This window comes from Drosophila hydei, unplaced genomic scaffold, assembly GCF_003285905.1.
Source record: "Drosophila hydei strain 15085-1641.00,03,60 unplaced genomic scaffold, DhydRS2 tig00008130-arrow-arrow-pilon, whole genome shotgun sequence".
Lineage (NCBI taxonomy): Eukaryota > Metazoa > Arthropoda > Insecta > Diptera > Drosophilidae > Drosophila > Drosophila hydei.
This window is the reverse complement of record NW_022045839.1, coordinates 45336-66045: the sequence shown is the minus strand read 5'-3', so window position 1 is coordinate 66045 and position 20710 is coordinate 45336. Positions and strand designations below refer to the sequence as shown.

Below are 20710 nucleotides of genomic sequence, written 5' to 3'. Positions count from 1 at the left end.
TGGGAAAATACACGATATATATATATACTATATATGTAAGGTCATAGCAGCAATTAAATGTACAGTTTCCCGGTTTCAAAAGCTATACGCTTCGAGTTAACAATCAAATCGGGCTTTGAGCTCATATACATATACTCCCACACATGCAAAAGCATATGAACTGTGCTGAGTGCTAAGAGATGCAAGTGTGGAAAATGTCCTAAATAAGAACGAAAGCGGTAGTTGCAGCACTGCAAATATTGTTTTTTTTTGTTTAATAATTTTCTTTGCTTAGCGAAATTTTTTGAATATGAAAATATTTGATGGTGAGGCTGGGATTTAGATGTACATTGGCTCAAATGTTATTATCATTAGTCAAATTAATGCAGCTGCAAGTGATACGCAGTCAACAATATTTTAATGGCATATTTTTACTATATACATACATACAAAAATATATATATTGTTAAGTACAAATTGTATATTGATATTAATATTAATGCGGCTGCAACATTTGGACATACCCAAATTATATATGGACCACTGTGCGCAGCCAGCGTCAACTCAAAGCCAATGCGAAAGCCAAGCTTCATTCGTTGTCGCTGATGGCAGCGTTGTTTATTAAAAGCGCAGAACTCGTGAGCTACGGACGTGTTTCTGCTACGCTCGAGCGCCTCGCTCATCTAATCTTCATTTAACTTCGTCTACGTCTCCGGCACTGTCTCCGGCGCATCTCTCCCACAGTGATTGCGAGTCGTGAAATCGTGTCACAATTGATTGAATTTTGTGTGCAAGCGGTACAAGCTAAAATAAATACGAGAAAAAATTAATATTACATATTATTTGTATTTGGCAATAAGGTTTTTTGTGTGCACGCCGGTGCAGATTGCGTCGCTCGCGTCGTCGTCGTTGTAGTCGTTGCGGATTTTGTCATCCCTGACAGCATCAGTTCGACCTGGTGGCCGTAGTTGTTGTTGTCATCATTGTTATTCTGCCTACGCGCTAATTATTCCTCGCGGTTTTCAACTCGAATGTGGCTTTTGGGCAATGCCCAATTCTAAATCGACGCTTGCGTGACAAACTCTTAAAAAAAATACAGGAAAAACAACAACAACAACTGTAAGAAAAATAACGTTATTCCGAATTGCCAAAACCGAAATGCAAACGCGCAATTTGAAATTCGGGCTACGCAGTGGCAGAGCTGCCGGCGTTACCGTTACGCTGCTGCTAGCTCTGGCGCTACTGAGGATCGACGCAGCAGCTGGAAGGCCTGGTATACATGCACCACATACACACACATATATCTCATGTCGGATTCCGATTGGACTCCGATTGGACTCCGATTTCGATACCATTTCGAATTCGTAACCAATTCGCATAGACATACGATATTTAATTAGTGTTTGCTTTTTAATTTCCTTTTCGCCTTTCGTCTATTTGCGTTTCTGTGTCGTATTGCTTTCTTCAATTACGCCTTTATACGCATGTTATTCCAAACTTGATATTTATTCATATATTTACTTCAGTTTGAAATCTATGTTATTTTCTGTTGAATCATTCCAATCAGTGCAACAAAATTTGATTGATTTTCCACCATTAGGCAAATAATTAATCAATCAATATTTGGGTTTATCAACATAGCCCAGACATTAAAAAATTTATTTTATCATTAAACCACTTATTTCATTATGCAAATTAAAAATGAAATTCAAATTTGACTATTATAGTGTTAAAATATTTAAAAAATAATAGTTTAACTTTGCATAATTAAAGATAAAATATATTATTTCTTATAATGATAAACATAATTTTTTATTGCACATAACTCATCAAGTATAACAATTTCGTGTGTAATAATCAATTGTTTATGTTTTTCCATTTGTAACTAAGTTTATTTCTTAAGTCTCTACTAACTTTTACTTTATTTAACTTATTAAATAAGTCTACAATCTATTTATTGTTGTCCTTTGAGTCTCTGTTCGAACTGTCCCCTAACTATCAACCAAATGTTACTAATTCCCAGCACATTCACAAACACATCTAACCGAATGAAATCGATCAATCATCTGTCTGTACATTGGGTGTTATGTGTTTCTACTGCATCCTAACTAAGTGCGAGGTGGAATAGTAACCTCAGGCAGTACAGTAGGATAGTGTAAATGAGTATTAGACTAAGGTTTTTACTGTGCTGAGGTCGAATCTTAAACCAGAATAAGCCTGGCTCATAGAGCTACTCCTCTCTTAAGCTGTTTCTCTCTGTCTCTCTCTCTCACTCTCTCTCTCTCTCTCTCTCTCTCTCTCACTTCTGTTTTTTCTATATATTTATTTATTTTTCTCTCTGCCTCTCTTTCTCTGTAATTCTTTGCCTTTCAATCTCTATTTCTCTAACTGTTTCCATCTTTCTTTATCTCTGTCCCTGTCTTTCACTTAATTTCTTACCTTTCTTTTTCTCTCTGTGTATATATATGTCTTTGTCTCTCTCTCTCTGTCTCTCTGTCTCTCTCTCTCTGTCTCTCTCTCTCTCTCTCTCTCTCTCTCTCTCTCTCTCTCTCTCTCTCTCTCTCTCTGTCTCTCTTCTCTCTCTCTCTGTCTCTCTCTCTCTCTCTCTCTCTCTCTCTCTCTCTCTCTCTCTCTCTCTCTCTCTCTCTCTCTCTCTCTCTCTCTCTCTCTCTCTCTGTCTCTGTCTCTGCCTGCCTCTGCGTTTCTCTGCCTTTCTCGGCTTCTCCCTTTCTATCTACCCCTTTTCTCTCCCTCTCTCACTGATTCTGATTCCGTTTCCATACCCATCTACAGGAAGTTGAAAACCTTTTCAAATATTTGTAGTCTGATACTCGCTTAGTAAATATCATCAACATTTTGTCGATTTGTTCAGTTTCCAGCGACTCCAGGGAACTGGCCCGACACTCATCTACACAGATCATCAAATTAGAGTTAATAAATAACAACGTTTCATGACATTTAAGATGTTGTCGAGCCTTCGATGCATCACATAAAGAAATGTGTTAGTCACAAACTGGACAAATCTCATCGAACCCAGCAAAATAAGGCGTCAGCAGCTTTAAGCCAAAAACAAGAAAAAAATAAACAACTTCGCCAATGGCGACAAAAACCTCCAATTCCCAAAGGCAACAAAGGGTAAATGAAACTCGAGATGAGGCTGAAGAAGCCGCCGGCTAAACACAAACAACCAAAGTAAAAAAAATGAAACAACAACGGCAACAATAACAAAAGTTATGTAATAGCTAGATGACATGACTGGCAAGGCTTCAGCTTCAGTTGCAGCTTCAGCTTTGGCTGCGGCTTCATCTTGGGCTTTTTGATTTCCACTTTTTCTTCATCTTCTTCTTTTTCGGCTTCGCTTTGAGCTACTGCTACTGCTGGAAGGGACGACCTCTGGGATGCGTATATCATTATCTCAGCTGCTACTTAAAAAGGCTGTTCATCTTCAGCCTCTGGTTAGAAGCGGGCGACTCAACAAGTTCATAAATTGTTATGACAATTTGTTAACTTGGCTTGTAGCTGTTCAGACTTTTTCTTAACTTTTTGCTTGGTTTTTTTCCCCCTGTTATGTGGGTCATGGAGCACCCCAAGAAAGAGGCTAATTGCATTTAAAACACGCCGCAAGATATGGGACTTATAGCCAAATAAGCTTTAAGGCGCACTGCGCGCTGACTGAACAAGAAAAACATATCTATAAATTCTACAGTTCAGGTGTCTAGTCTATCCATTCTGACAGGTATTTAAAAACCGCTTTCGGCCAAGATTTATGTAGATATTCTAAGGTGTTTACCAGCTAGACTAGACTTTGATTATAGTTGGATAAGACTAGATTAGACCTGAGCTGAGTTCATTCTATACTCTGCAGCAATGGAAAGTGAGCGCTTAGGCTATATAGCTTTTGTTAGAGAGCTATGTAACAGGTAGAGCAAGTTGTGTAAACCCTATATAAGCTTGTTCAGGATCAATAGCTGAATGCTACCTCTGTTTTTACGCCTAAACCTATGCATAAGCTCATCAAGCTGAGAATCTAAAGTTCTTACTTGAAGCTGCTTATGTATGACATGACATGAAATCGATAAACCCATAGTAATTTGAGCATAGCTCGTGTGCTTGAAGCGCTAGTTTTACCAAATTTGTTATATAGACTCTCTACAAGTATGCGCAAATACTGAATAATTGCTTTCTCTGAATGCGCTCTGCACTTCTTCATAAATAGCACATATTGGCCTATATATAAGCTTAAAGTTGTTGAAGTCCTGGCTACCACCTAGCAGATCATTCCAGCTTGCCTATCTCAAGTCCATCACAGAAAGAGAGAGAGACAGAGCGAGAGAGTGAAATAGTCGTTGATTGCTCAACAATATCTCAAAGACAATACTTCAATGTCCAATTGTCTAGCCGTCGTTTCCGCTGGTTTTATGGCTTTAATCAATTAATTGTTAGCGCTTTTCCTTTCCTATTCACACGATATGTCGCTTCAATATATCGCTAAAGACCTTTTACTGTGCGCGATAATTAACAAATTCGCATAGATTTTATTAGCTGCTCTTGCCATTGTTGCTATTGTTGTTGTTGCTGTTGCTGTTGAGCACAATTAGTTAACTTCATAATGAAAACTTTGCTTTACTATTTGTAGCATAATTTTTTCTAAATATATAACGAAACTGAGGTGCCTGAGAGTTTCGTAATGTCTTAATAGCCCAGCACAATGAGCTCAGATACAGATATTGCCGTTTATTATAATTGATAATCTGCGACGTATTTCACGAGACGTTTCTTGCGTCACTAATGGGTTTTTCGATATCATGGGATTACTAAGTGCAAATTACCAAACATTAATGGGGAAAAAACGAAATTAAAAACAAAATCAAATTTGTAAGTCTTGAAACCAGTTGCTGGCGCATTTGATCTTAAGTGATTAAGATATTTGGCTGATTCGACTGCAGTTTATGACAGTTTTAACCGAAAATTACTACAGTTTTTATATGACAGTTGAATTTCTATTAACTCTAATATTATTGACAACTGAATCCATTAATAATGGAACTTGGAAGTAGCTCATAAAGTCTTTATCATTATCAATAGTTAATTCTCTCTCTTTCTCTCTCTCTGTTTCTTCTAACTGTGAACCTAGAAACTGCTCTTATAGAAAACTTACAGCGAACAAGCTCAAACAATCGATAACTTTATCCCTCCCTACGATTAAAAATCGATTTTGAACTTTTATTATTCGAGCATATCTCGTATGTTTGAAGAGCCTAACTGGCCAAATTTGGTATATAGAGTCTCGAAGAGCCTGCGCAGTTGAGAAGCAATTCCTTTTTGGACTGCCTCACACAAGTACATATAAACATATTTACAGAGTATTGGCCAGTCAGTCAGACTCGACTATGCCTGCTCGACCTGCTCAAGCTTCTGCAGCTTGCCGTGAGACACGTTGTTGATTGAGGCAATTAATTATTGAATGGTGCATATCATATAGAATCACAGCCAAGACACCAAACCTGGACATAAAATATTATTTACAAGCGCGAATTGTTTACTTCATTGTTTTGGGCTTGCGATCTGAGCCTGAGCTCTGCGTGGGCAGTGTGATTTTCAGCAGCATCAATAAGTCGATAACTCAAGGCCCAAGATAATGCGATGATCGCGGGCTGAGCTCACTAAAATATGATTTTTATCAGCCCAAAGCGAAGGCTGCAAAAACCAAAAACCAAAAACCAAAAACTTGTCAAAACTGTAAAGCTGAAAAGTGCGAAAAAAAACCGTTTGGAATTATGACATTGTCTATGAGTTTGCAGTGGGTGCAGATGTCGTGAAGTCGCCAATCAATTAAAACTTCAATTCCGAATGATGTTCACAATAGAAGTAAAAAAAAAAAAAAAAACAAACGAAAATTAATTGGCACTGAACTTGATGGGCAAATGCTGAATTTAACTAGTTTTTCGAACGCTTTGACTGGCAGTTAAACTAAGGGTTTGCAGCTTAACCAATACTAGGAAGTAGCTGGGATCTGAGCATGGCTAAGCTTCTATATATCTGCACATTTTTCATACGAATTTTGATGTCTCTTCGTTGTTTTGCTAATTACAACTGATGAAATCTGAGAATATATTAAGCAACGTGTTGCCAGCACTTTCCCAGCTGCTGCACGAGGGAAACAATCAAAGTCAAGTCTCAAGATGTTGCCATGCTAGATTTGTATATATATATATATATACATATAAGGTATATATCTAACATTTGTATCTTTAGTTAATTCATATTTATGCGCTTAAAGTTCAGGGCTGACTCGAAGCTCCGTGATAAAAACTGAGCATCATTTGTCAGCTGCGATTGATAAGCTTAACTAGAAAATATAGAAATATAGAAAAAACCCCATTGTTGATTTATAGTCAAGCAATATGAATGCAAACTAAACAATCAAAAAATTATTTAAAAATAGTTAAAATTCTATGCACATACGCTTAGCAGCCGGAACTTGGCTAGAATATCAGAAAGCGTCTATCACAATCTGAGAACTGGGCTCTGTCTACACAATAAATAATTTATTTGTTTATTATTTCTCAAATTCTAGTGCCAATAAAGTCTTTTATTTAGTATTTCTCCTGGCTCTAATTATATTAAAAAATGTTTTTATTTTTTATAAGCTGCAATCAAAAATGGGTAACAAAAAGTGGTTTGGCTGCCTCGCCTTTTATGGAACATATTTGATATAAATAAATAAAAATTAATGCACAAAAATGTGCTATGATCCATGTAGCTCCAAGTTGTAAAACTTGATTTGTATAAATTATAATTCGTTTAACTAATATAAATGAGAAATTTCCAGCGCCAAGAGCAGAATGATTGGGGAACAAGTTAAAAGAGTTGAACATCTTTCAGATATATTTATTATATACAAATATATATTATTCCAGATATATGTAAGGGTCCAGCTTGAAGAGATTATATATAAAAATATATAGATTCCAGGTGAAATGGAATCAATTTGTTCGAGATACTTTTATTATTATGAGATTAAATAGAGCCAGAAGTCTTCCAAATATATATACATTATTTTATATCATATCATATTCTCTTTAAATGTATGCTCTAAGTCAAAAAGAAAAAAAAAAACAAAATTCTTTAAAAAATATTTTATTTGGTCAAGTTTCGTGTTCAGTTTAAATTGTATAAAACTCTTTCAGATATCATATTTAGTTCACCCAGTTCAAAAAGGATAAATCTCTTGCAGATATATATATATATATATATATATATATATATATATCTATGTATTCACTTAAGACTCTGCCTATTTATCAGTTTTATAACAAGTTTTCTCGTGGCATGACTAATGAATAAGCGGACATGCTAGATCGCATCTGGACCTCGTGCTGATGCTTGGCAGATATTTAATAACGTCAGTCAGTCAGTCAACTAGTCAGTCGCTGTGAATCTATGGAAGAATCGCTGTGAGAGTATGTTAATCAGTTAGTTAGTCAGTCAGCTGAGTTGAAGCTAGTTCTAGGTGGGCGCGGCTATTGATGGATAAGGTTAGACTGATCAAGTTTTACTGGTTTAGTTCGTGAGTTCAATTCAAGCAAAAAACATCCCCAACTTAAATCAAATGCGAACGAGCTGTGCGTCAGATGAACTTCTGTAACAAGTTCTCTCTGGAATCCATTTTAATGAGTTCACTTATCATCGATTATGCTCTAAATGACGGAAATTAAATAAGGCGAAGTATTTATGGGTTATAGCCGGGATTTAATTGAGTAGCTTGAAGGAAAGCTAATCTAGAAAATGCCAACTGCTGTGTTTTCCGATTTGCCAAGCCCCATATATGATCTATCGATCTAGCTATGGAGCCAATCAGCAGTAACTGCAAACGGGCACGCCTCAATGGGCATGGCTATATGATATTGTCATATTCAATTTATACGAATATAGATTTCAAATTCAAATTCAAATTTCAAAGCTCATTATACGAAATATCTAGAAAGATTTTCTTATGTACTGGACCAGTCCCCATTCCCAGCTGGCTTATCATACACTACTTTAAGGCTTTATTTGTAGAGCAGCAAAACAGGTAATTCTAGTAATATACTAGAAATACTCTAACTACTTTACTGCCACGCCCCTAATGGGCGCATCTATATCATATGTAATGCGTACTGTACTCAGATGCTTTAGATGAAAAACCAACTAAACAGATTTAGCAGATACAGCTGCTATATGTTGTACCTTGCAAGAGCTTTGGTAATTCCCGATGTGGCACGCCTGCCCAGTGGGGTAATGCCCACATGTTAACACTATAAGAGCTGTTTACAAAGGCCATAGACACAACATGGCACAAGACCTAAAGACTTTCTCGATGAGGCGCATCAATTGATACAACAGACAAATTACATGAAATACACAACAATTTGAAATAGCCGATTGAGACACATTTATGTTAGGGGCCAACATTGGAGCAAACATTTAGCTCAAGCTCAAGCGTAACAAAAGACTCAGGCAACAAACTTGATTGACTGTCCAGAGACAGAGAAAAACGAAACAGTAAAAATCTTAATTTACTTATTGACCTACCTGGCCTAACTAATGCTGAGTGTGTGAGTGAGTGAGTGTGTGTGTGTATGTATGTATGTGTGTATGTATGTGTGTATGTGTATGTGTGTGTGGCTGGCTGTAAGTGTGTTATGTGTCAACCAAAAAGCTGCATTAAAACAGCAACAGCAGCCGAATGATACAGCCAGTAAGAGTAGCTTAGTCAATAATGCACGACTAGTAGATACTCTGTCCTTCTGGGTTTTTTGCATGCACACATACACACCCACACACACACGAAATGAAGGGGCTTACAGAGAGGCATAGAGAGATAAACTTGACTAGATTGACTCATAACTGTTGAGCTTGTTTTAGTATATATATTATAGCTTAGGGGCTTAGCCACGATATCTGCCAGCTGTTACATACGCGCACCTAAAACCAGTATACCCTGCGCTTTCCAAGTTCGCGGGGTATAGCAGTCAGAGCTTCAGAGTAAAGCAGATAAAGACACAAAATACATGCATACAGATATATATATATATATATATGTATATTTATATATATTTATATACATGTTTATAGACCATTTAAGCCAATGTCAATCAATCAGCGACAATGGCAGCCAAATTGGCAAAGAGCCACCCAAGGGGCTGCCACATCAGTTTCATCTTCGCTTCTACTGTTTCTAACATTCTTTTTTTTTTGCTTTGGTGAATTGCAGGCAAATTGCATGTCTTGTTGCATTTGCCACTATCATGCACAGTCTCATGCACACCCACACTGACACACACATGTACATACAACACACGTTAGTAGCAACCACAAAGCAACAAACCACAACAAAAATTTCCCCCTTCTCTGCAGATGTTCGGCAATCGCCGTTTGCATTAGAATTGCAGCCGCCATTGGCGGAGGCCGCTGTTGACGATGCTTTCAATGCTGGCAGCGAGCGGGCCATTGATAGCTACGGCAATCCGATTGATGCACTGCGTCCGATCGATACGCCCGATGGGCGCAAGGTGGTCAGCGCGCAGGGTCTGCAGTTTGAGATACCCAACTATGCCTCGGGCATAACTGAAATACGAAAGCCATCCGATGACCTGCTGCCACCGCATATTGGTGAGTTCACAACAACAACAGCAACAGCAACAACAAAAGCAACAGCAGCGACAGCAACAGCAGCAACGGCAACAGCAAAGGGAAGCGCCAGTGGTGCAACCACACGAGCAACAGCCGCAGCAGCCAGAGCAACAACTGCATCCACATCACGCAATAGCCTAACTCAAAAGCGACACACTCAAGCAGCATTAGCTAATTCTAGTAGCATAAGTATCACAGCCACGCCCACGCCCACGCCCTCACCCACACCCACACCCACACCCACTCGCACGCCCACATACGTAGCACCACTAACAATACCCAAGTCCGACTTTGACGCGTCCCATGCCAAGCGCGTCTCATCTGGCCAGCAATATAAGATTACAGCAGCGAGTGCCAAGCACGCACCACCCACATTTACCCTGCTCACGCTCAACCCACAATTTGTGCCCCGACCCATTCAGGCAGCCCGACCTAGACCCAAAGCAAACAATGATAGCCTTGCCAACGCATACTCAACTCCAACTCCAACTCCTTCCCAATTAGATGCCATAGCCGTGGCGCTGCCCACTACGGACATCGATAGCACCGACAGCACCTCATTAGCACCAGCACCAGCACCAGCCACATCACTAACACCACCCAAGCATGAATCATCAACAACCACTGCGGATGTCTCTGTGGAAGTGGAGCAGGCGCAGCTCATACCCTTGACCCAGCAGCCGGAGGAGAGTGCTCAGGCGCCGCAGCAGACGAGCGGCATCTTGCCCGACTACCTGCTGGAGCTGCAGCAGCAGGATGCCAATATTGGCGGACCTGTGCCCTGGACACCGGCACCGAATGGTGCGCCACTCAGTGTGATTGCCTGGGATCTGCTGCCACCGCTGGAAACTGTGCCAGCCGCTGAGCCACAGATCATCACCGAGCAGCAGCCCACGAAGCATGTGCTTGGTGTGGAGCAGCCCGGCAGCCACAACATACGCGTGAGCCTAAGCAGCGGCCAGGGCTTGTCTCCACAGGCGCCTGCACCACTGACGCCAGGCCAAGTGGCTGTGGTCACCGTCCCAGCGCACGATGGACCCGAGGGCCACGGCACGAATGCCCATGTGGGCACCACAACACCACGCAACGGCTCCAGAATTCCCATTCGTAATCGTGGCACAGTTCATTATAGCACAACCTCAGCCACACAGCGGCCACGCACCACCATCACCACCACCACTACCACACCACCACCAACAACAACCACAACAACCCGAAAAGTGACCACAACAAAGGCAACAACAACCACCACGAGTACAACCACACCAGCAACCACCACGACACGCAGCCCCACACGCACCACAACTCCACTGGATCCCTCCACCTTCTATAAGCTGGACAATGAGGAGGCCTACGCCTACACCCTGCCGCCCTGGCTGCAGGAGGTAACCGATCCGGACCTGGATGTAGCCGTCACCTTCATAGTGCCCACAGACAATGATCAGTACAACCACACAGTGGCTGAGGACTTGGAGCCACCGTTTGAGCCGTTTGTGGACCTGAGCAACATTCAGCTGACGCCGCCGCCACTGAGCAGCAGCACCACCACCAGCACCACCACCACCACCAAACCCACCACAACAACAACGAGAAAACCAACGACGACTACGAGACGTCCGTCGAGCACAACAACACAAACAGCACCACCAACAGCAGCGCGCACCACTCAAGCACCCATTTTCAAAGCACAAACCACTCAATGGCCGCATGCCAAAAACCAATTGATAACAACAACCACAACAACATCCACAGCTCCAGCTCCAGCTGCAGCGAGTTCGTCCACGTCCGAGGCGGCGCCTGTTGAGCCCAATCCATTTGACTCGTCCACATTGCCGCCCTGGCTGCAGGACTTCGACTACCCTGATGTGGGTCCCGGAGTGCCCTACAATCCGGACAACTTCAAGGACGTGCCGGAGACCAAGCCGGGAGGTATTAAACCTAATGATTTTCAGCCTCATGGCTTTGCCAGTAGCGCAATTAGATCTCAGTCGAGCGAAGCAACAAGCACAACAGCAGCAGCAGCAACATCCACAACAACAACCACAACAACGACAACAACAACCACCTCAGTGCCAACAACAAACGTTTACACTGCTTTCCCATCCAAAGTCACGCTTACGCTTTCAACCCCCAGCAGCAGCGATGGCCATGAGTTGAACACTGTGGAGCCGCCGCTGGTGCTGATACCGCCAGTTGCTAACAGCGACGACTCATCTACATTTAGCAGTCCTCCCTCGACTGGCCTCACACACGATTCCACTACAAACTCATTCACGCATTTTCCAGCACGCTTCGATGCGCCACCTGTTGGCCAGACAACGGAAACAAAAACCGCCGCCAGCGCCGCTGCAGCCGCTGCTGAGGAGCAGTTCCCGCCGTTCAATGGCAATGCCGGCGATAGCCAGAAAGTGGAGTACACCAAGAGCGATGGAGGCAAGGTCATAAGCACGCCCATCAATGCCCAGCGCCAGGGTAAGTCTTTGCCTGGACTTGAGCAAGCGTAAAACAAGCTGAACTGAAATTTTTTTTGACAGAACCAGCAGCTAGCAGCCCCACGGCGCCGCCCGCTAGCAATACGGGCAAATACACGGGTGGCTTCGGTGCCCCGCCGGGTCTATTGCGTCCGCATAGCACCGCCAAGCCGGACATCTATGTGGCTGGCAACAATCATGAGTTCAGCACCAGCGTCAAGGCCAACAGGGTGCGTCCAGGCGCAGCAGCCACAGCCGCTGCCGGCAATGGTGGTCGCTACACGGGCGGCTTCGGTGCGCCCAGCGGCGTGCTTAGTCCCCAGAATGCGCCCAGACCCTTCCAGCATTCCCAGCAGCCCAGTGCACCGTCAAGCCATCACGCCGCCTCAAGCCATCAGCAGAACCGCTTCGGCGGACCGCCTGGCATCCTCGTGCCCTTCGACAACGTGCAGCGCACGGCCACCAACTAGGCGCCCTTGGGGGCGTGGCCTGGTGTAGTGCAACTACTGCAAGTACTTTAAATTATTTATAAAGCATGTATGTAAGTTCGAAGGTCTTGAAACGAACTCGATCCAAACGTCATTAAAGAAAACAACAAAACCGTACGAATTTTGTGTCGAACAAAAGTGGACAAAAATATACATAACTGTATATGTATACGTATATCTATATGCATATGTATATGTATGTACAAATCATGTTCAATGTTATTTACATAATAAAATTTAGAAAGATAAAAAAAGAATTTTGCGTGTGCCTTGTGCGAAATTATTGTTTCTTTCTTTTGGTTTTTCTAGCAAAGAATTTGGACTAAGCAACGTTGAAAAGGTCAACGAAAATGTTAAGTATATCATCTTATTTATATGATATCGGTAAGGCTTAGCTAAAACAGCAATCACAATATCCATATCAGATCAGATCAGTTAAAATCAGATCAGATCAGATTCTCAGCTATCGAGGCAGACTTGAATGTAATTTTGAATATTTTTGCTTGAGGAATGGAAGCTAACTACATTTATAATATAATTAAATTGCAATTAAGTTAATTATTGGCAACTTGCACTAAATAAGATTTTGTTCACTATTTCATTTAATGAACAATAGGCTTATTTTTGTAGATTATTACTATTTAATTTGCTTTGTAACACATTACACAATTGCTCATCAGAAAGACATTAGGATTATTAACTCAAATAGGCGCAGTCAATTTTATTGAATTTTTCACGCACAGAATTACATAAAAAATGATCGAGCGCAACTGAATTGATTTAGTCACATGTGCGTGACTTTTATTTTTAAATTAATGAAACTCTGATTTATATCGTTTATGATGTATCTTTTTTTACTTTTTTAAGCTGTTAGATAAAATTATTGGAGATTTTAATGCGATAGTGCAGTTGATTTTTTTCTTTTAGCAATATTTGAAATATTAAAAACGAACGCTAGATGGCTCTAGGAAAGCTTTCTGGACGTCTGCACTTACCGAAAGCTTTTGTTAGGTTTAAAGCACCAAACTTACTAATGCGTGATAACATTTATATTTACATTTTAAATATATCTAAAAAATGCTAAAACCATTGATATAAAACAAATTTTATACAGTTCAAAACATAACAAAAAAATCAAAATAATAACCCTCATAATATTTATGCTATAGCTGTATTAAACCATGTATTCATGTCAATAACGCAAAGCTTTTTGATTGAGCAGAAGCTTAAACAGTTTTTAAATAAAAAACAATTAATTGCGCGCTTTTGGTTCACATGTGTGTGTATGCTCGAAGAGTTGCTATTCAAATATATTACAGTCACGTGAAGTTGGTGGTGTACAGATGCGCGTGCGTCACATAGCATTCAGCTTTCAAATGTACTCGTTTTGCTCATACTTGCGTTGTGGGGTGGGCGTGACGTAAACGTCCTTCATTTGACTTTGAACTCAGCCAAACGCGAACGCTCTATCTGAAGACTATTTAGTCAGAGCAGTTGCAGTTGATTCCTGACGGGTGAACTGAGCGAAAGTAAAAGTGTGATCCAGGAAAAGTAAAAAAAAAAAAGAAAAAATTAATCATGTCGAAGATTGGTATTAATGGATTTGGCCGCATTGGTCGTCTGGTGCTCCGTGCCGCCGTCGACAAAGGTGCCAGCGTCGTGGCCGTAAGTAAAGCAGCTGCAATGTGATTTCGAAGAAAATGTAAAAATTGCGTGGATATGTGTAATTTGCAGGTTAACGATCCCTTCATCGATGTGAACTACATGGTCTACTTGTTCAAGTTCGATTCTACCCACGGCCGTTTCAAGGGCACCGTTTCCGCTGAGGGCGGCTTCCTGGTCGTCAATGGCCAGAAGATCACCGTGTTCAGCGAACGCGACCCCGCTAACATCAACTGGGCCAGCGCTGGCGCTGAGTACGTGGTTGAGTCTACCGGTGTCTTCACCACCACCGAGAAGGCCTCCACTCACTTGAAGGGCGGTGCCAAGAAGGTTGTCATTTCGGCACCATCCGCTGATGCGCCCATGTTCGTGTGCGGCGTGAACTTGGATGCGTACAGCCCCGACATGAAGGTCGTGTCGAACGCTTCTTGCACCACCAACTGCTTGGCCCCATTGGCTAAGGTTATCAACGATAACTTCGAGATTGTGGAGGGTCTGATGACCACTGTGCATGCCACCACAGCCACCCAGAAGACCGTCGATGGCCCCTCCGGCAAGTTGTGGCGTGATGGCCGTGGTGCTGCCCAAAACATCATTCCAGCATCCACTGGTGCCGCCAAGGCCGTCGGCAAAGTCATTCCAGCTCTGAATGGAAAACTGACTGGCATGGCTTTCCGTGTGCCCACACCAAATGTGTCCGTTGTCGATTTGACTGTCCGCTTGGGCAAGGGCGCCAGCTACGATGAGATTAAGGCCAAGGTACAAGAGGCTGCCAACGGTCCATTGAAGGGCATTCTGGGCTACACCGATGAGGAGGTTGTCTCCACTGACTTCCTTAGCGATACTCACTCGTCTGTGTTCGACGCCAAGGCCGGCATCTCGCTCAACGACAAGTTCGTGAAGCTGATTTCCTGGTACGACAACGAGTTCGGCTACTCCAACCGTGTCATTGACTTGATCAAGTACATGCAGAGCAAGGATTAAATCAACAATAGCAGATTCAGCTAAAACAATGTTAACTTCTCAATACGCACAAACAGGAGGTGTAGCATTTACATAACTATAGATGAGAAGGCTCCGATATTCGCCCACATAAACACACAGCTACCCAATAAATACACATACAAATACACACACACACGCATATAAGCTTATTGTGACATATGTATGTACATACGTACGTATGTATTTACGTATGTTTTGTATTGTATTTCCAACAGATCTTCTCTCTCCTGTTTGATGAACCGCGCAAATACAGTTACATCAATTATATAACCTAATCTCGTTACAAATAAATAAAAATAAAAACAAAACCCAAATATTACAGCACTTTCATTTCATGTTATGAAATTGACTGAGGTCAGAGTTCTATTGATTTTTCACTCAGCCGAAAGTTGAGGAAGCAGAGATCTCTATTAGCTGAATTGGCTTGGCAACTATCAAACGCAGAAGTGAAATAAATGCATAATAATGTGTGCATACATACATATATATATATACATAAAAAAGAACATAGAAGACAACTTGAATATATAAAAATACATATAAATATATGTATTTGTATATATTGATATGTATATGTATATATGCACATATTTAAGCTTGTTAGTATATATATATATACATATATAAATATATGTATGCATACGGACAAAAGCTAGCTGCTTCGAAACTGCCGGCCAACGAGCATAAATGCCCTTGACATTGAACTTCACAAAATGACTGTTTAGATATGATAAGAATACATGTATTTTTTTTAAATTATATAGCTACATTCAATTAGCGTGCATTATATTAAAAAAAATATGCTAAGAAACGATTTTGGATGTATGCCTGTTATACATTCTGTTATATGTGCAATGTTAATGTGGCATAACAGTGCCATTTTGAGTATAATGTTATCCTAAAGCTAACTTGCAATAGCTACAGATATTAACGAAATGATGAATACAAATATATATATATATATGTATACGGATGTATAAATATAAAAATGATTGAACAGATGAAACATATTCCTAGTAAACCTAAGCCCATTTCATCATTATTATTATTTTTACAACATATTACACATATATATTTAAACTTGCATACCTCATTATTATAATAATATATGTTTAGCTTTAAACATTTCATAATTCTAATAATTAATGCTAATTTGTATCACAATCTTATCAGTTTTTAACTAAACTATAATTCTCATACTAAACAATTTGTTCTGAACTGAGATATACTAATTATTATTATTACTAATGACGACTTATTTAAGGATGATTACCAGAATGATTTGCATAAAGACTATTGGGATTATTGGGAGGAGGAAGAGGAGGTGGTGGAGGAGGTGGAGGAGGAGGAGAGGGAGGAGGAGGAGGAGGAGGAGGAGGAGGAGGAGGAGGAGGAGGAGGAGGAGGAGGAGGAGGAGGAGGAGGAGGAGGAGGAGGAGGAGGAGGAGGAGGAGGAGGAGGAGGAGGAGGAGGAGGAGGAGGAGGAGGAGGAGGAGGAGGAGGAGGAGGAGGAGGAGGAGGAGGAGGAGGAGGAGGAGGAGGAGGAGGAGGAGGAGGAGGAGGAGGAGGAGGAGGAGAAGAAAGGGGGAGGCTGAGGCGAAGGAGGCATAGACAGCCATAGAGAGTCATCCATATTAGTTCTGAGTCCTGAGTTATGCAAAGCAAAGCCTTGACTTAAACAGTTACAATTGTGCATTTGATTTTCAGCTAGTATATATATATATAAGCCATGTTCAACAGGTACCCCCAATATTTTTAAGGACAATCTGATTGCATGCCGAGCGAGCTGCACCCACAACAATCAAGCAATTGAAACGATTAGAACGGTGCTCCCTTTAGAAACGCCTCAATTTGTCAACAGAATTGGAAATGTCGTAAATACAAATAAACATGTATTAAGCTCTAACCCACATACAATATTTTCCATTACAGACGAGAAGCAGCGGAGACATCGAGTGGAAGGCAGACAGCGCCGATTCAGACTCTCAACTTGAACATATGCAAATATCATAATTCTTCCATCATGTCTGCAACGTCGTAAAGCGAATAAGCGGCGGATGTCAGGTCGGCACAAGACACAAGGCTTCGATAGGCCACAAATATGACTTGGCTCTGTCCTGACGTAGCCGGGCCTGGGCTGGGCTGGGCTGGTGGCGCATGTAAGGCAACACTGCAGCCGATTGCTTATGAGGGCAACCAAAACAAAAATTGTTTCGGCATGCCGCGAAGGTTGCTGCCACAAGCAAATGAGTGGGGAACACGCAACGTTTGCATTTGGTTGTATTGGGCGAGAGTTGGGGGCGGAGCCGGGGGGAACTATGTCTCAGACATCAAACTTATTTATTTACTCTAAAAACAATACAAGAAAATTAATAGCAATTTGCATAGTTTCATAAATATGTTGCAATAAATGTTCCTAACGAGTGAACGCTATTCAGGTACAATAAATGGGAATACCTTTTCGGATTAATAAGGCCTCACCTGGCAGCATATTGATTGACCCAAGCGTGTTGCCTGTCTGGGTCGCCCTATCAGCTGCCATTTAATTGACTTTGTCTGTGGCTTCAGCAGAAAGCCATTTAAGCCATTTCCTTGTTGCCAAAGTGCGTGCCGTCAATTAAAGTTTGTTAGCGAAACATTCATTGTCTTTAATTAAGTACTGGCCTGGGGGTTACAAGGCGGTGCACCTTGCATAAGGATTGGCTGGAGTTATTAATTTCTAGTGAAGGCAGCATAAAGTTGTTTTTTCTTCTTTGTTATGAAAACATGAAAGTAAATTGTTGAGATATTAAAGCGAGTTTATTGAAGTTTATTGGAACTTGTCAGCACATGCAAGCCACGTTACAAAAGCCACAACAACCGACAGAAACAACAACAACAACGACAAGAAAAGAACAACACAGCAGAACCTCTAGAGACGGCAGCCTACAAAAATGTGAAAGAAGAGTTAACAGTTTAGTTTGAAATTGACGGTTGAGGCGAGCAGACGGTCGAAGAATTATTATTTTTTTTTTTTTTCTTATCTATATATACATTACATATATGATAACAAATATATATTTATACATCAGTGCATATAGTTAAATACAACTTGAAGTTAAAGCAAATTTAATATTAATTTAATTTGTGAAAAAATTAAAAAAAAGAAAACTTCCATAAATTGTGCTTTAAAATCTTATATAAATAAAAAACAAAACAAAAAATACCTTTAAAAGTTGAAGACCTTGCAACAATTTCGATTTTTATGCATATATCTCAATTTTAAGAAATTTTAAAAAATGCCGCGAAAAAAGCAAAAAGTGGATACACTTGAGGAAATTGAAACGACCATTAAATTGCTCTGTGATCAGTCCAATAATCATATGAAAGTGCGCGAATATTATAAAGCACTAAAAGGCTATAATAAAGTAAGTAGAAATCAAATTTTTCGATTTGCTCAAGTTTTCAAATGCAACGGCTATAAAGTGAAACGAACTATAGATGGCGCTAAGAGCTTTTTTGGCTAGCAACGTTAGGGTGCGCTGCAAACTGTTGCTGTGGGACATTTGTGAGCTTTGTGCTTTGTGAGTGTCAGTTGGGAAATTTCCTTAAAAGAATTTGTCTAAACAGGATGTACCAGCGGCGTAATACTCTTTATAAATTGAATTTGCAAATGTGAAAATGCTAAGTTGAAGAATGTTGATGCTATTGGACATTTGCCTTGTTATATTTGAAATATATTGAGCCTCAGATGATGATATTTTTGGAACTCTGAGTTGATAAATATATATATACCTACATACTATCAGCATTTGTGGGTATCAAAAATAATTCAATGTCATCAATATTAGAACCCATTCCACGCCACGTGCCACTTCTTGTATTTGTTTTGTTATCGATTGCTAGCCCATTTCTGGCGGACCTCAGTTTCCTGGCAACTGGGCAAATGGCAAATCAATTACCGTTTGTTTGGAGCTGTCAGGAAAGGTGTGAGTTTTTCACACTTGCAGTGTAGTTCGAGAGCTGCTCAAGTTCGCTGTCATCATGTCGACTAGTGTGCTGAACACCATTTTGGCTGTGGACAAGGAGCAGGAGCTGCTGCAGAGCTTCATACGCACTGGCGCCAATGCGGACGAGGAGGCATTGGAGGAGTCAAACAAGAGGTCAAAGGGTCGCAGTCGTGCCTCCCACAAGCTGCCCATTTGGGAAAGACGCGACTCGTATGGCGGCGGCGGCGGCGGTGGCGGCAAATCCTCAACAGATCGCGCTGCTCGCAGAACTAGCAAGCATCCGGACGATTTGGATGCTGGCGGCTCAAAGCGAGGCAATCGCATCGAGGCGGAACTGCGTGCGGCACGCAAACGCATCGAGGAGCAAATGCTGAAGAAAAAGAAGCCCAAGGAGAATTTCGTCGACTTCTACACGGACAAGGATCGTGCCGCGGCTGTCAGTGCCGGCGCCTTCGACATTAAGCAAAGTCTGCAGATCAAACAGAAGCAAGATCGCAACGAGGCGCTGCTAATACCCGACGAGGCCGACATCAGTTCGATAATTGCGCTCGGCTTGAAGGAGATCAAAAATGCGAATCCCGAAAATGCAATACATTTCTTTTGCAAGGTCACAACTCCACAAAGCACCTAGACAGATATATAGATTGTTTTAGATAAATATGAAAAAAGTCAAATAATATTAACTTCTATCAATTTGCAGGCTCTGGAGCTAAACAGCACGGACATCAATGCTCTAATTTCGCGCAGCAAATGCTACTTGCTGCTGGGCGAGGCATCGAAGGCGCTGCAGGATGCCGAAACGGCGCTAGCTGAGGACAAGAACAACATACGCGCCATATACCAAAAGGCCGAGTCGCTCTACTATCTGGGCCAGTTCGAGCAGAGTCTGATGTTCTTCCATCGCGGACTGCGCGCTCGACCAGAGCTGGCGCTGTTTCGCCTGGGCGTGCAGAAGACTCAGGAGGCCATTGAGAATACCATTGGCACCAAGACGCGCTCCAATCAGCCGCTGGCCACGGCCAAGAGTGGCATATCGCGCAAATCGGGCGATAATACGCCCAAGGCACAGGCACAGCCGCAGCTCGTGCGCCAGAAGGCCACAAAGGCGGACCTGGAACGGCGCAACGCGCGCAAACTGCTGGGCGAGCTGTGCGTGGACAAGGAGTATCTGGAGAAGCTGCTGCTGCATCCGGATCTGATGCGCGCCGACACCAACACTGAGAACATATCTGTTTTGGCCAAAGAGGCGGTTTGCTTTCTCAACAAACGTCAGGAGTTCTGGCGCCAACAAAGACCCTGCACAGCTCTACCAAATCACAAGAGTCTGCCCAATGAAGCAATTCCCAAATGGTTCTAAGGCTTATAGAGGCTATTAAGTAAACAGTAAACAATGAGCCCTAAGCAACCCAAGATCTTTGCCAGCTCTACCAAATCACAAGCTT

General features: G+C 41.7%; 3 protein-coding genes across 8 annotated transcripts; all 3 read left to right on the top strand.

Moving 5' to 3' along the window:
- Positions 1 to 605: 605 nt before the first annotated feature.
- Positions 606 to 12764, top strand: LOC111596992 (mucin-12). Of its 5 annotated transcripts, none has more exons than XM_023311487.2 (4): positions 606 to 1252; positions 9379 to 9633; positions 11407 to 12126; positions 12189 to 12764. In XM_023311487.2, exons 1-4 carry the CDS (start codon positions 1138 to 1140, stop codon positions 12593 to 12595), a joined length of 1497 nt encoding a protein of 498 aa, XP_023167255.2. In that variant the 5' UTR covers positions 606 to 1137; the 3' UTR covers positions 12596 to 12764. The 5 variants fall into 5 exon arrangements, with proteins under 5 accessions (XP_023167255.2, XP_023167253.2, XP_023167252.2 ...); XM_023311485.2 differs by having other exon boundaries at positions 10159 to 12126; XM_023311484.2 differs by having other exon boundaries at positions 9379 to 11583; positions 11941 to 12126.
- A 1307-nt stretch (positions 12765 to 14071) lies between these two features.
- LOC111597049 (glyceraldehyde-3-phosphate dehydrogenase 2) lies at positions 14072 to 15604 on the top strand. The gene is made up of 2 exons (XM_023311567.2): positions 14072 to 14278; positions 14348 to 15604. Exons 1-2 carry the CDS (start codon positions 14192 to 14194, stop codon positions 15257 to 15259), a joined length of 999 nt encoding a protein of 332 aa, XP_023167335.1. The 5' UTR covers positions 14072 to 14191; the 3' UTR covers positions 15260 to 15604.
- Positions 15605 to 18523: 2919 nt separating this feature from the next.
- On the top strand, positions 18524 to 20701 carry LOC111597101 (tetratricopeptide repeat protein 25). 2 transcript variants are annotated; one of them, XM_023311644.2, is made up of 2 exons: positions 18524 to 18686; positions 19969 to 20701. In XM_023311644.2, the coding sequence occupies exons 1-2, from the start codon at positions 18558 to 18560 to the stop codon at positions 20623 to 20625; spliced, it is 786 nt and encodes a 261-aa protein (XP_023167412.1). In that variant the 5' UTR covers positions 18524 to 18557; the 3' UTR covers positions 20626 to 20701. The 2 variants fall into 2 exon arrangements, with proteins under 2 accessions (XP_023167412.1, XP_023167411.1); XM_023311643.2 differs by lacking the exon at positions 18524 to 18686 and adding an exon at positions 19222 to 19875.
- The last annotated feature ends 9 nt before the right edge of the window (positions 20702 to 20710 follow it).